Here is a 12,996-nt window from a genome sequence, read left to right as displayed (position 1 = left end):
TGGTCTTTATAATATTTTGCTGGAGTGATCTGGGTATGTTAGAGTGGTTTTGTTAGTTAACAACAGGCAGCCTAGATCTGTGGCTTCTTGGTCCTTTGTTCCTGTATAACCTGCTTTTGCCCTCTAGCAAATGTAGCAAGTGTGTTTAATGGGGAAATGCAGGAGGGACAGGCTGAGTTCTTGCACTCTTAAATTACACCTGCTGCTTTGTGTTGTGCTGATAAATGGGAGAAGATATTTTGTGACCTGTTCTCCTGTTTGGTGACTTTTGTGGGGAAACAATTATATTGAGCATGGTACATAAGCACCTATGGATCCTGCTCCCGCTACGGCATTTGTTTTATGCTCCCAATGTTATAAGTGAAACACTGCCTGCTTACAGCTTTGGTAATGCAAACTTCTTGTTGCACTCCAGTGCTGGTGCTGTTAGCTAAACCAGTCTGTCATAGGCATTTGTCTTTAATCAACACATAGTCTTGCCCTGTGACATCACTACGAGTTCTTATTTCCCTGCTGTTCACTCTCCAGCTGTTTATTACTTGTACTGTAAAATCAATCCTTGAGATACCTGTTCCCCTGCAGGACGTTCTGAAAGGGCTGTCTTGTGATGGCCTGCTTCATTGTTCCACTTAGAAATGCTTTATTGTTGTTTCTTCGAGTGCTAGAAAGGCAACGTCTGATGACTTTTGTGTTTTGCTAGGAACTGATTGATTACCTCAGGACATACTCGCACAGTGCTGTGTATGCAACATCAATGTCACCTCCTGTTGTGGAGCAAATCATCACCTCCATGAAGTGCATTATGGGTGAAGATGGTACAACTGTTGGTAAGTCTTTCTGATAGTAAGCATGTGGCAGGAGGAAGCCAAACAGATCCTCTTTATCACCTTAACTGATAATTCATGCGGTGGATGTGTTCATATGTACCTGTTAGCACATGTAGACTTGAAATTTGTGAAGCAGTAAAACAATTCACCATCCTGCTTGGCATATCAGCTTAATAACAGAATAAGAATCTCCAGCTAGAGGTAAGTTATTAGTCCTGTCTAAGACACAGTATTGCCTTGTATTGATTTTTTTTTTCTGTCTAATTTTTCTAGCATCCTTCTTTCTCTTCCCCATTGTTTGTCCTTTGTTACTTGCCCCACTTTTTGGATTACTTTTAGAGCATTTTGCTGCCTAGATTTTACAGTCTTGTGTGCTGGTTACTGCAGAGGCAATGGTTTTTGCATCTCTAGTATGTACTGATGTTTGCACCTCCATTAAATATGGAAATGTTTCTTGCACTTTCTGAAAGTTTCTGAAACTCCTTTTTACTGGAGAGCTAGGGACAGTTTTCAAGATTAGTGCACTTAATGCACCAGGAGAAGAAATTCTGCATGTTCGTCTTCAATGTCTTAGTTTTCCTTTTTCATTATGAAAGTAAGAAAAGGCAAACCTGTACTAGTCTCAATGCATTCAAAGTCAAAAATACAAATTCTTGTCTCATTTGCCTAGTAGGCAGAAACTTCCTTCAGTTACAGCAAGAGGTAAATAGCCTGCAGTTGTGATATGTAAGCTGCCTTGAAACTGAAATGGTACAGCAGTTTGCATGTAGGATACTTTTTCCTCTCCGCAGGTAATTAAAAAGTTGTGAGCAGCTCACATAGTGTGACAGTGGAGTTTGCTGAGAGTCTGTCAGTGGCATTCAGTTCAGAGGCTCTTAGAATTCAAGCTACAGAATATATTCAGTTATGGGAGTTTCAGGCATGTGGCCACAAGGTGGTGGTGTATACTGAAAAACTATTTGCTTTTGAACGTGAATCACCGACTAACCTGTCAGATAACTCCTTCAGTGAAAAACCTCGCTGGAAAAATGACTTAATTTTGTCTTATAATGTGTTTCAAAGTTTGCTTACATTACCTGAGAACAGAGCTAATGTCAGCAATCAGTGTTGGTGATTGCTCAGTAGAGAAGCCACCAGTGAGGCAAGTGTAGCCAGGCAGGAGCCTGTATCTGTGCTAGGAGAGAGTGTTTGAATGATCCCTGTGAGATACTTGTACCAGCCAAGAGTTGTCCCCAGTGCTGCTCTTGAGAACAGATATTAATCAAGCTTCAAACTGCATGAAACTATTTTTGCACTACTACTGCTACTACTTTTGCACTACTAGTTGTGCAAAAGGGCTGGGGGTGTTGCAGTCATCTTCAAAGTGAGTATTTGAGGTCTTTCTTAGCTAATGATTTGCAAACAGTTTGTGATCTGCTCAGGCAGTGCCTATTTTGGGTTCCTTCTAGTGTCTGTTTTGCTTAATAAAATGGGAAGCAAGGAACGTGTACCTTATTTGCTTGCAGTATTCAAACTAAGGCGTTTTTGTCCCTTTCTGAGGGTATGTTGTGATATTCATAGAATCACTAGGTTGAAAAGGACCCACTGGATCATCGAGTCCAACCATATTCGTTCAAGCCAGAAGAATGGAAGCAACTTCCAATCCAAACCGTTCTCCTGCTGTTATGCCAGCAAGATCTATCAGAGCTGAAAGGCACCAATTTGGAAAAAAAAATACATCTTAAACTCCAAAGGCCTTTTTTTGCTGTCATGTTGCTTAAAATGCATGTCAAGCTACATCCTGCTAAACTGGTGCTAAGGAGTACCATAATTCCTAGCCACTCTTTCTGTTGAGAAAAGAAGTGGATTTGGTGTTTCAAAACTGTGTCATTTTGAAGATGCCTCTGTACATCCAGTTTCTATACAAACTGTGGCACTTTTTGGCAGTGCTAGATATAACAGCTGGATAGTTGGAGTCGTGTCTGCTCGTACTCAGAAAGGATTCCTCCGCTACAGGTCTCGTGAAAGTGTTACTGGCTTTCTAAGTATCTTAAGTCAGCCTTCAACTAGGATAAGCACCTCAGAGGATGATCCTTGCATGAAAGTGCTGCTCTGTTTTCCCGGCACAGTGCTGTTTCCCAGTTGTGCATTTTTTTATGTTGTCTTAAGGCTTTAGTGATAATTTTACTTCGAGAGGGCATTTTCTGTAGATGAAGTTAGCAGAATTCTAATTGGGTGAATTGAACAGCTGCTTAGTGGTAGCATATCCAAGTTTTTCCTTGTTTAAGGGATTTGGCTGAAAAAATTTTCTTTGGATTCTGTGGAATTAATGGGTGGGGCTCTGGAGGACCACTGCCTGCAGTTGGCTTTATTACAAGTAAATGTGGAGTAGAGTGGTGCTGGTAAGAGCTGTTAACTGTGGAAGGCAAGCAGAGAAATAGTGTTCGACTGGGTCACTAGTAAGCACCTCCGAATCAACTGTTTATTATGAAAATCTCACTGCTTTTAAATTAGTCCAGATGAACTAATGGATGAATGAAAACTGAGACAGGGCAATGGTTTTACAAGGGCACAGGAGTGGAACAGTAGACAGCTAGCTCCCTACAACATGTTTTGGACCACAGCTAAATCTTTTAAGGGCTTCAAGAATGTTTTCTTGAAAAGAGTGTTTGTGGCTTCTTTGTCTGCCTGCTTCTGTTTACCACACACCATTTGTAAAAGCTGTTGTCATCCACTGCATGAAAACTTTGTGGAAATTGTGATGTCAGATTGAAATGGTCTGTATCTGGGGAATAAGTAGTAGGAAAAAGTTCCATTTTGAGGATAAATGCAAGAAAAAGTTAGTTCTCTCTTATACTTCAGATTATTTATAAATCTAATATAATAGGAATGGTTGGACTTGATGATCCAGTGGGTCTCTTCCAACCTGGTTATTCTATGATACTAATGAAACATCTGGAGGCTCTGAACTTAGATTATGAGGTGTTGTAGTTACTAAAACTTTACATAACTTAAAAAAAAAATTTCCTTTCAGATCTTTCCAGCAAGGTGCCAGTGACCAAATAGGATATTAGTAGGAGACAGCACAGACAAAATACAAATGCTATGAAAAGCTGAAATGCTGCTTATAGAGAACATAAGTTGGTTGGCATGCAAATGTGCTGCCTCAGTTGGGACAGTAGTTTCTTGTGTCTTGATTTGTGTTCAAAGTAATCTGTTAATTCTCTGTACTGTTTATGCATGTAAGTGACTAGCAACCTTCAGTCTTTCTAAAGAAAGTTGTGGGAGTATAATTATATATGAATGCAAGTGTATTACCTGTTCCTTCATCCAGACTGCAAAAGTGCTCCAGCAGCCAAAGCAATGGCAGAACCCTGTTATGGGTCTTGGTATAGTGGTGCTTCTGGTACTGCTTCTGAAACACCTCTACATTACTAGCTCTATGCTGTATGTCTGCCCTGATTTACTTTGTGTTACTTGTCTTGCATGTAGTTGGCTAGAAGACCGTCTTGTGGTTTTAAATGAAGCAAGCTTGATGTGTCATCACTTTGAGAATTTCTTCAAAGGAACACTTGTCCTCGGAGTGGTGAACACACATAGAATGCCAGAGAACTTCAATGACAATGTACATGGATATCTTGCATATTATCACAATTGGCTTTGATAGGTGGTAAAGCAGGTTGCGTGCACGAGGTGGAGAAACCTTCCTACAAAAGCAATTTTTTTTAGCTGTTTTTTCAATTTGAAGTCACTGTGGTGAAATCAAGTGTTACAGATGCTTGTCAGTAGTTTGGTGGGTGCTGCTCTTTCTCTCTGTTGGGCCACAAAGATGAACGAACTTAAGATATAGTTTTGTAGATAAAGGGGCTTTTATAAATGGTAATAATTAAAACACACAATAAGCAGACTTTTTGGGGTTGTGGCATACACAAAGACAACTGATTTCTGGAGTGGAGTTCTGGAAACTTGTAGAGTAGAGCCACTTGATTCTTCCTGTTCATGTGGTGGTTGGGTTATTTTAATAGACTGTAGGGAAAATGAGACAGCATGGTGCTTGTTTTGGTAAATGAGACATTGTTCGGATTTATAGTATTAAGTACTTGACCTATCCTGGTAAATTTTTCAGTGTCAATGGTCCAGTTTGAGTTGAAGGCTGGACATTTTAACCATTACAGTCTCACTAGGACTTGTAACCCAGTCAGCTCCTTTCTGCCTTTTACATAGGAGCCAATGATATATCCTGTGCAATTGGAGTCCGTTAGCACTGTTGATGTTCGGACCCAGCCTGTTTGTTGCTGGAGGAACGTGGAGGAAAATCATAAAGTAACCCTCCTGAGATGTAAGCAAATCAAAACATGCAAGGTGAAACCAGTCTAGGAACTGGTTAACCTCCTTCAGAGATGAAACTTAGTTTGCTGTCCTGTATATTAAAAAATGAAGGCAAGCTTTAAATCCAGGAGTGTTTTAACTTTGAACTAAAGTTGGCAGTGTTAATGGCTTGCAAAAGAGGTAAACTGCTTCCTTCCATGGACATTAACTCTGTAACAGTAATTTTACTTGTTGATGTTTATAACAACTTTACTGTCTTCCATCTCAGTTCCAGGAGGCAATTGTGCACACCTAATGACAGTGCCAAACGTAACACATGTAGAATAAGTTGTGGATAGACTTTGCCCAAGATGGCACTTAAATTCTGAATGAACATGGACTTGGGCACTGTATAGAAACCAAGGATTTTTATCGTACATAGACGTAATGTTGCAGGCAATGGGATTGCAGTTATGTAGGCTATCCCAGCTGCTAACTAATTGGAAATTAATAACTAGCCTTTGAAGGCTAATCAGTTAGCTGCACATAGTCTGATTGGTATTTGTCTCATCTGAGCACCTCAGTTGTGAAGGGATAGTAGTTGATTAAGCCTAGTCAGAGGAAACCTTTAAAAAAATAAATTATGGATTTCTAGTCTTGCCATTGCTGTATACAACAAACTTGAGTGGGAGTTAAATCAGAAAAGATAGTTAAACAAATTATAGCCAAAGGGAATAAGAATGTTTAGCTGTGTTGGCAGAGAACTGAGCTGTTAATAAGACAGGACCATTGCTATATAGCTAATATGCACAGGCAGAAGCATACTGGAAACAAAAATAAGCCTTGTCTGCTTAAATTCTAGAGCAGGAAAAACCCCTGTAATTAGTTTTTTCACCTCTATGTAGTTAATCAGGCCCTCAAGTGAAAATATGACCTCAGTAGTTCAATCAGCTGCATAATTAATAGGTTGCTTTAGGTTGGACATCTTGTAAAGTTGTCCTTTTCTTTCCAAAGAAAAGCCACAAGTATGTGTGAGTATAAAGTGCAAACAGTAATGAAGGAATAGCCCACATTATATCTCTTGGAATTGAATTTTCAGTAGCTTATAGTCTATTTATAAATGAAGTTTTTACCTTGACATTGTTAGCAGAAGATCCACAAATGGAAGCAGTGGCTGCTGTTGTACTCCAAAGTGGAAATAAATACTCCTTCTGCAGGTTGAGGTTGAAAACATTCAATTAGCATTAAAATCAGTTCATTTTAATTTCCTCCAATAATGCACTTGTTAATGAGGTGTTAAATTATCACCTTGGGAACCCAGGGAACAGTCAAAACTAATTTGAGCAAAGTGAAAACTTTTTTTGTTGCTGCCCTTGAGAATCTCAAGCTGAGCTGGGAAACTGTTGGAAAAACAAATACTCTGGGGGTCATAAAGACAGTTTCCTGCTTCTCTCTGGGGGACTGACAGCTTTAAACATCATGCTCTGCATTTGTGCTTCCAGCTGGGGGTCTTTTAAATCCAGCTTGTTGCTGCACCCCTACCTCCCTCCCACAGAGCATGCCAAGTCTCCAGAAAAATTGCTTTAACCTGGGCTGAGCAGGAGACATCTTTCAGCCTTTGGTGCTTTGAAGAGTGTTTACAGATGTTAGCAAAGCTGTACCCTTTGTGTTGTGCCTTGGAATGTGAGAATTCTTCAGCGCTTCTTCTTTTGGACTTTAATCAGCATTGTGGTGTTTGTACAAGAGCTCCTAAACCTTTATAACTCTACACCCGCTTTGTTCTCATTAGATTCTGGTTCTTGCTGTTTCTGTTCAGGTGTGAGCTGTCATCCTATGTCTTCATAGTCTAAACACTGATTTGTTGCAGCAGAAGTAAAACTAGGAATGTGGCTTCGCTGAAGTAATTTCATTTTTCTTTGTTTCTTACACTGCATTTGGTGTAAGTGTGGCTCACTTTTTACTCTCAATAGCACTTGCGGTGCCATATTTCTGCAGAATGCTGGTGTTGTGCTCATACAGCGAAAGGAGTGAATACTGGGTAGCAGCCCGCTAGTATATATTGTTAGTAATAGTGTTATTAAAATGCTTGTAAGTCAGTATGAATGTTAAGGTAGAGCATTTGAACGGGAGTGATCACAAATGAGGTCATGTGCACTCCATCTTTAGGTTGGTATGAAATCGAGTTCATGGTACCCAGAGTGATACATGATTTACTAGAGCAGAGTTTTTTGAAATCACCTGAATGACCCCCCGTAAGCACCACTTCCTCTTATCAACCCTGCCAACTGCACCTATTTTTCTACATAGGAAAATTAATACTAGTACTACAATAGTGTCTACAGTGTGCTGATGTGTCAAAATTTCATTCTATGAAATGCATATAATGTAAATGTTTTTATCTTCTTTGGAAACAAGCAACAATCTGTAACCGAAGCCCTTTCTATGGACTATGTGCAGGTATATTAGGCTATGTATGTGGAACTGATGGACCAGCTGAACTACTGTCCTTGCCTGCTTTAGTGAGTTTGATGTGAAATGTGATTGGCACCAGATCAACCCATACCATTTCACAGCTGTGCAGTTTATCTACCACAGATTCCCCGAAGTAGACAATCTTGACAATCCACAACGTGTACTTCAATCCTACTGGTGTGCAGATGTTTGCTAATGTCCCAGAATTAATAAACTTCCTTAGCTAGTACAGATTTAATCTTTGAAGGAGGAAGCTGTCTGAAAAACCTCCATACCAGTGTTTGGAGAGCATAAGGCCAGTGAAGATATTTGAGATGACTTTAAATGAGATTGTGCAGGTTCTGCTGCAGTCTAGCTTCAACAGTGGGGTTTAGCTCAAGACAAATTGTCTTGTTAAGAACAGGATAAATCATCCTGTAGAGCTTCTTGCTGCCATGGGTAAGCTTCTGTTAATGCTCAGGTTATTGCCTAATTGTTGGCGCAGTGGAAGAGTTGTGGTTACAAGGCTATCTGTGCAAGGGAAAATATATTAAAGAGTATGCATGCTTCTCATGTTCATGTTGGCTTGCAACCTCTAAGATTTCTTAACTGTTTGTCTATGGACACTGGGATTTGGGGGAAAAAAAAAAAAGTCAGTAAAACTTATCTGAAATGTCTTAAGACTTTCAAGCTTGTCTTCCTACTGTTCTGCTTAATATTGTGTTGCAGAAGTGTGTTGCCAGACTTGGGCTGTAAATGCGCATTGGAGAATTCATCTGCCCTGCAGTTATCATCTCCTAAACTAAGTGCTATTTGCAAAGAGTTGTGGCACTCTTACAGAATAACTACCAAGAGCTGGAAGCAGAATGTTTAGTACCTCCAGTCTTTTACTGAAAATACTTCTCCAGGGTTATTGCTATATTCCTGACAAGTAACTTTTTGTTCAGGTCCTGGCATTGTAGACGATTGTATGTTTTCTGTGCACAGCTTTAGTCTTTCCAAGATCCTTGGAAAATAGAGCTGTGCAGGAAAAATGAGTCTATAAAAGTCACAGCGGAGGCAAGTTCTGATTTTGGGCCTTTTCAGGCACAAGGCCTACTCTTCCAGCTTGCTGCATTTCCAGGTGGCAGGCTACCGGGAGCTTCTTGCCAAATACAACTTACTAACATGGGAAAGCTCAACACCCTTCCTGTTGAAATTATTGCAGAGTCTTAGGGTAAATGTGGAACATGCTGGAGAAGGAGAAGTATGATTGCTATAACAGATGTACAGGCAGACATGAGCAGCTCTGACATGGTGACAAATTTGCAGGCTTTGGATTTTTTTCATGAGATGAACTTCTTAAACTTAAGCATCTTTTGTGTCAAAGGAGAAACTTGAGATGTTATACAGGACCTCTTATGGGAATGGATTAAGGTTGTCACAAAATGATGTATGAAGACTGTGTTCTGTGAAAAATTCAGATGCTGCTTTCTCAGTGACTTCATATATAAATTCCTTTCTTAAAAAAAAAAATTAAAACAAACAGAACAACAAAAAAGCCCAACCTCCTCCAGAGTGGAAAAAATCTCAATTTCAGGACGTATCAGTAAAGAGCACATCCTCTCTCTCCCACAGTTCCTTGCGTTAGGTAGGTGTAATCTCTAGGAATATTGGGAGATGTATCAGAGTCATGTTGAGGGACAAAAAGACCGTTGGAAACTACCATGGTCCATTCCATAAGATACAATTTAGTACTACTGAGAAAAAGTAGGTATTTAGGACTATTCTGGTCACTTTTCTTGTCCCTTCAGGGATAAGACACTACTAGCAGAAGGTAGTCTGTCTGACAGGTTTTTTTCTGGCTGTTCACAGGAAGTGCTACCACGAAGATGAAATACTTCTCATAGTACCTTACAGTATCAGATGTTAGTCAAAGTTTACTTCTGTGTAGGATCTCATTATTATCTCAAGCTTATGGAATCTGTTTCATGGTGCTTCTGGCATCATTTCTTTACAGAGCTTGGTCCTGTTCTCTTTGGCCAGAAGATGTGTGTTTATGGCTGCCATCTCCCAAAGGAGTTTGCCAAAGAGCAGAATAGTCCAACACATCCCTCCCCTCAGCCTTGCTCACTATCCAGTTAAGACAATGGATGCTCTAGCTCTGTTTGTCTATTTGGAGTCTAAGATGATTACTGAGTATTTCTAACCAAAGTCGGAAATTTTACAACGGGCTGGCGTATCTCATCCACTAAATGTCAAGCCTTGCTGTGCTAGTAGTTGAGCATTAGTTTAATTGCTTTGGGAATAATGCTGTTAGAAACTTCTAAGATATTGCCATTGAGTGTAACCAATCAACTCATTTTTGCCACATACTGGTTCTTGCCCTTACACACCTCCAATCTGATTTTATAGTTAAGAGCAGCACTTCAGTCGGTGATGGGGCTGTAGGAAATAAGGGAGAAGGTTGTTGCTAGTTGTCTGTAGTTCATTTGTGCTGTTTCTTAGGGCTACCTCGTTGCCTGTGATTTCTGTGTCAGACAAATCCTTCTACTTGGCTGAACTGGCTTTGAGTTTCAGAAGAATAGATTTAAGGTCTGTGGATATTGTATAATCTCGTGCTTCTGTACTGGTTTGATGTGAAATTTGAAAAACAATACAGTAAAAAAAAAAGACCTATTTATGACCAGCTAACGAGAGATCCACAGGGAAGCTGGTATTTCAAAGAATGGTTAGCAGAGTTACTGAATAACTACTCAAAAGTTGAGTACTTAAATGTCTTGTCCAATCTATGAATTGCAGCATATACTCCCAAGATATATGCCTAATGGCAAGATAATGATAATAACAGACTGAATGCTAATACTGTTGATAAATAACCTTTCTGTAAAACCGCACAAGCTATACTCCATTACATGTACTTCCCTGAAGACTATTCTTGTATTTGAGGATTTACTATGGGAAAAATTGCTTTGCTTTTTTCTGGATACAACAGAACTTAGTTATTCTTTTCCAAGTTTGATTTTTTCAGTCCTAGAGTTGTCAAAGGTAGGTCTTGCATGGCTAAAAATTTCTTGGATCCTCTCAGACTTACTAAGATTTCCACTCTGATGAATGTGTAGCTAGACGTGTCTCCACAGAAGGGATTTTAGAAAGGAGATTTTTTTTTTTTAAGTCAAAGCTGCATTCAGGATTGTGTGTCTGTTGCTGTTAAATCTGGGCAAAGAAAACAGTCCTCAGTGGCTGCTTGGTACAGGGAATGCTTACTGTGTGCCTTTGCTCCTACACTGTTGTACAAAACAAAAAGTCTTTAAGTAATTCAGTTGTTCATTTTGTTTTGTCACTGCATATCTTCTTGGGTTTTTTTTTTCATTTTTATAAGTATTGCTAAGTCCTAGCTCAACAAAACCACCTGAGATGCCCTCAGTATCAGCAGCGGTCATACTGATAACAGAGGGGAAAACAAGAATGTTTGAAAGTTGGGAGGTACTGAAATTATTTGCAAAAGTAAGTTTGGATTGAATTTATAACTGGATCCATAGGGATATAGATAAGCCACTTCGGTTACGTAAGTCCTTCCTAGTGTGAAGTTGTAATTATCTTCTAGGTGTTTCACACAGGTATGCCTGGAATAGCAAAGTTAATGCATTGAATGGTGGCCAGCTCTTTCAGATGATGCAACAATTGCAGTTTCTGTCCTGCAGGTCCTGAAAAGGTCAGAAGTTGACGCACAACTGATTTCTGTCCCAGCATCAACAGAGGCACTGTGAGGAATGGGTCTAAGAGGGGAAGCAGATAGAGCAGAAGCTGCTGCGAGGTAGGAGATTAGGAGGGAGAAATGTATAGAAAAGAAATGGGGTTTTTTCTAAATCAACATACACAGGAAACTGCAGACCCTGCAAATCAGAATCAGTCTCTCACTTAAATATAAATACAGTGCATTTCCTGACAAGTTACAGACTAATACAGTGGGTAATTGGATTATTTATTAAAAAAAAAATCAAACCCAAAACCCTAAAAAAAAAATGACAAAAAACCCAACCAGAAACACACAAGCAAAACCAAAAGCTGCAAATAATGACTAGAACTTTGAAAGTTCAGAAATTGGCTTTGGATGCCTTTGCGGAGTATATACTTCAGTGTAATTAAAAATCTTACTTAAGCATTAGTTATCCTTTCCTTAGTGATGACTTTTTTTAATGTAACGGATTTTCTCTAATTTAGCCGTGGAAAAATGGTTAAAGATAATTAATGCACCTGTAGCGGTACTATTGCAAGTTTAGATATGTACGTTCCCTGTGGAAAATTTTACTTTTTCATACCACTGCAAACTTGGACTGAAGCAGAATTCATTTTCACAACCCTGAGGCTATTGGATCATCTGGAGTTAACTTTTGGTGATTTCTTTAATTCAAACCATAGGATTGGTTTTTTCAGAATATTGCATCTAGTATGAAAAATACATTAATTTAAGTATAAGTGAAAATTGCAGCTGTTGGCTTAAAAAAAACCCTTACCAACTTGGAAACTAGTTATTTTGCTGCTGCTCTGTTAATGCAGGGCATTGTGACACGCATATGGCTGTCAGACTCTTTATTGTTCCTAACACAGCTTTGGCTATTGCCTGCTTTGTATATGCTAATATTTAATAGATTTTAATCCTTCTAATTTTTATAATGCCTCATACATGTACCTGCTTCCTTCACTGTATTTTGAGAGAATGTAGCCCAGTTTGGAGTAGAGGAAGGCTACATAACCATTTTTTTGTTATAGGATTTTGTGTATCACAAAGGAGGTGTAGTACCTTGTAGCCTGATGATTGTGGAAATTGTGTCCTGGTATCTTGGTTGAGTCCATGGATTTTGTGGTATATAGTTATCTTAGAAGTTTTAGTACCAAGAGAAACCTTTGGAACGTGCTATGTAGGTAGAAAAATATTACTCTACAACTGTTTTCCTGGTGTTCAGGATGAACTCTTGACGGCTCATCATGAAGCGTGACAGTGTCTTCATGAGAGCTCTGTAGACACCTGGTTAACTGAGGGAATTACATTGTGTTCTCACAAGTGTGTGCATAGGATCCAGGGAGTCTGGTTGCTCTTTTGTAGTGGTATTTATTGGTGTGCTGGAAGAAACTACTGCAGTTCAGGCACAGTCTTAAATCGATGTGGTGGTGTACATAATAAGATTACTTAAGTTTTGGGCTTGATGTATTCAGTGAGTTTGAAGGGCTGTTTGAAGGCTTGTATGGGGGACTTCAGGAAGATTTTTCTACAGCGATATTTTTCCTAGTACGGGTTGTAGATGTTCAATGACTTCCCTTCATATCTGAAGGTAGTCTAATGTGGCCGTAAGGGCTGTACAAGTCCACACACTTCTCTTTTTCTTTAGAATTAATGTCTTGTGGTGTGTTTCTTGTCCCTTTTTCTTCGAAGTGTTGTCTGTGTGGATCA

General features: G+C 39.4%; 1 protein-coding gene across 1 annotated transcript in view; it reads left to right on the top strand.

Annotated features, from left to right (window-relative positions):
• SPTLC2 (serine palmitoyltransferase long chain base subunit 2) overlaps positions 1-12,996 on the top strand; it is a 79,898-nt gene that overhangs the window by 34,700 nt on the left and 32,202 nt on the right. The window contains exon 9 of the mRNA XM_069858596.1: positions 701-827. Within this exon, the coding sequence (XP_069714697.1) occupies positions 701-827 (127 nt within the window). The remainder of the gene's footprint in view (positions 1-700; positions 828-12,996) is intronic.

This window comes from Phaenicophaeus curvirostris, chromosome 5 (genome assembly GCF_032191515.1).
Source record: "Phaenicophaeus curvirostris isolate KB17595 chromosome 5, BPBGC_Pcur_1.0, whole genome shotgun sequence".
Taxonomy (NCBI): domain Eukaryota; kingdom Metazoa; phylum Chordata; class Aves; order Cuculiformes; family Cuculidae; genus Phaenicophaeus; species Phaenicophaeus curvirostris.
The sequence above is the reverse complement of the archived record's forward strand: the minus strand, read 5'-3'. Positions and strand labels throughout refer to the sequence as shown.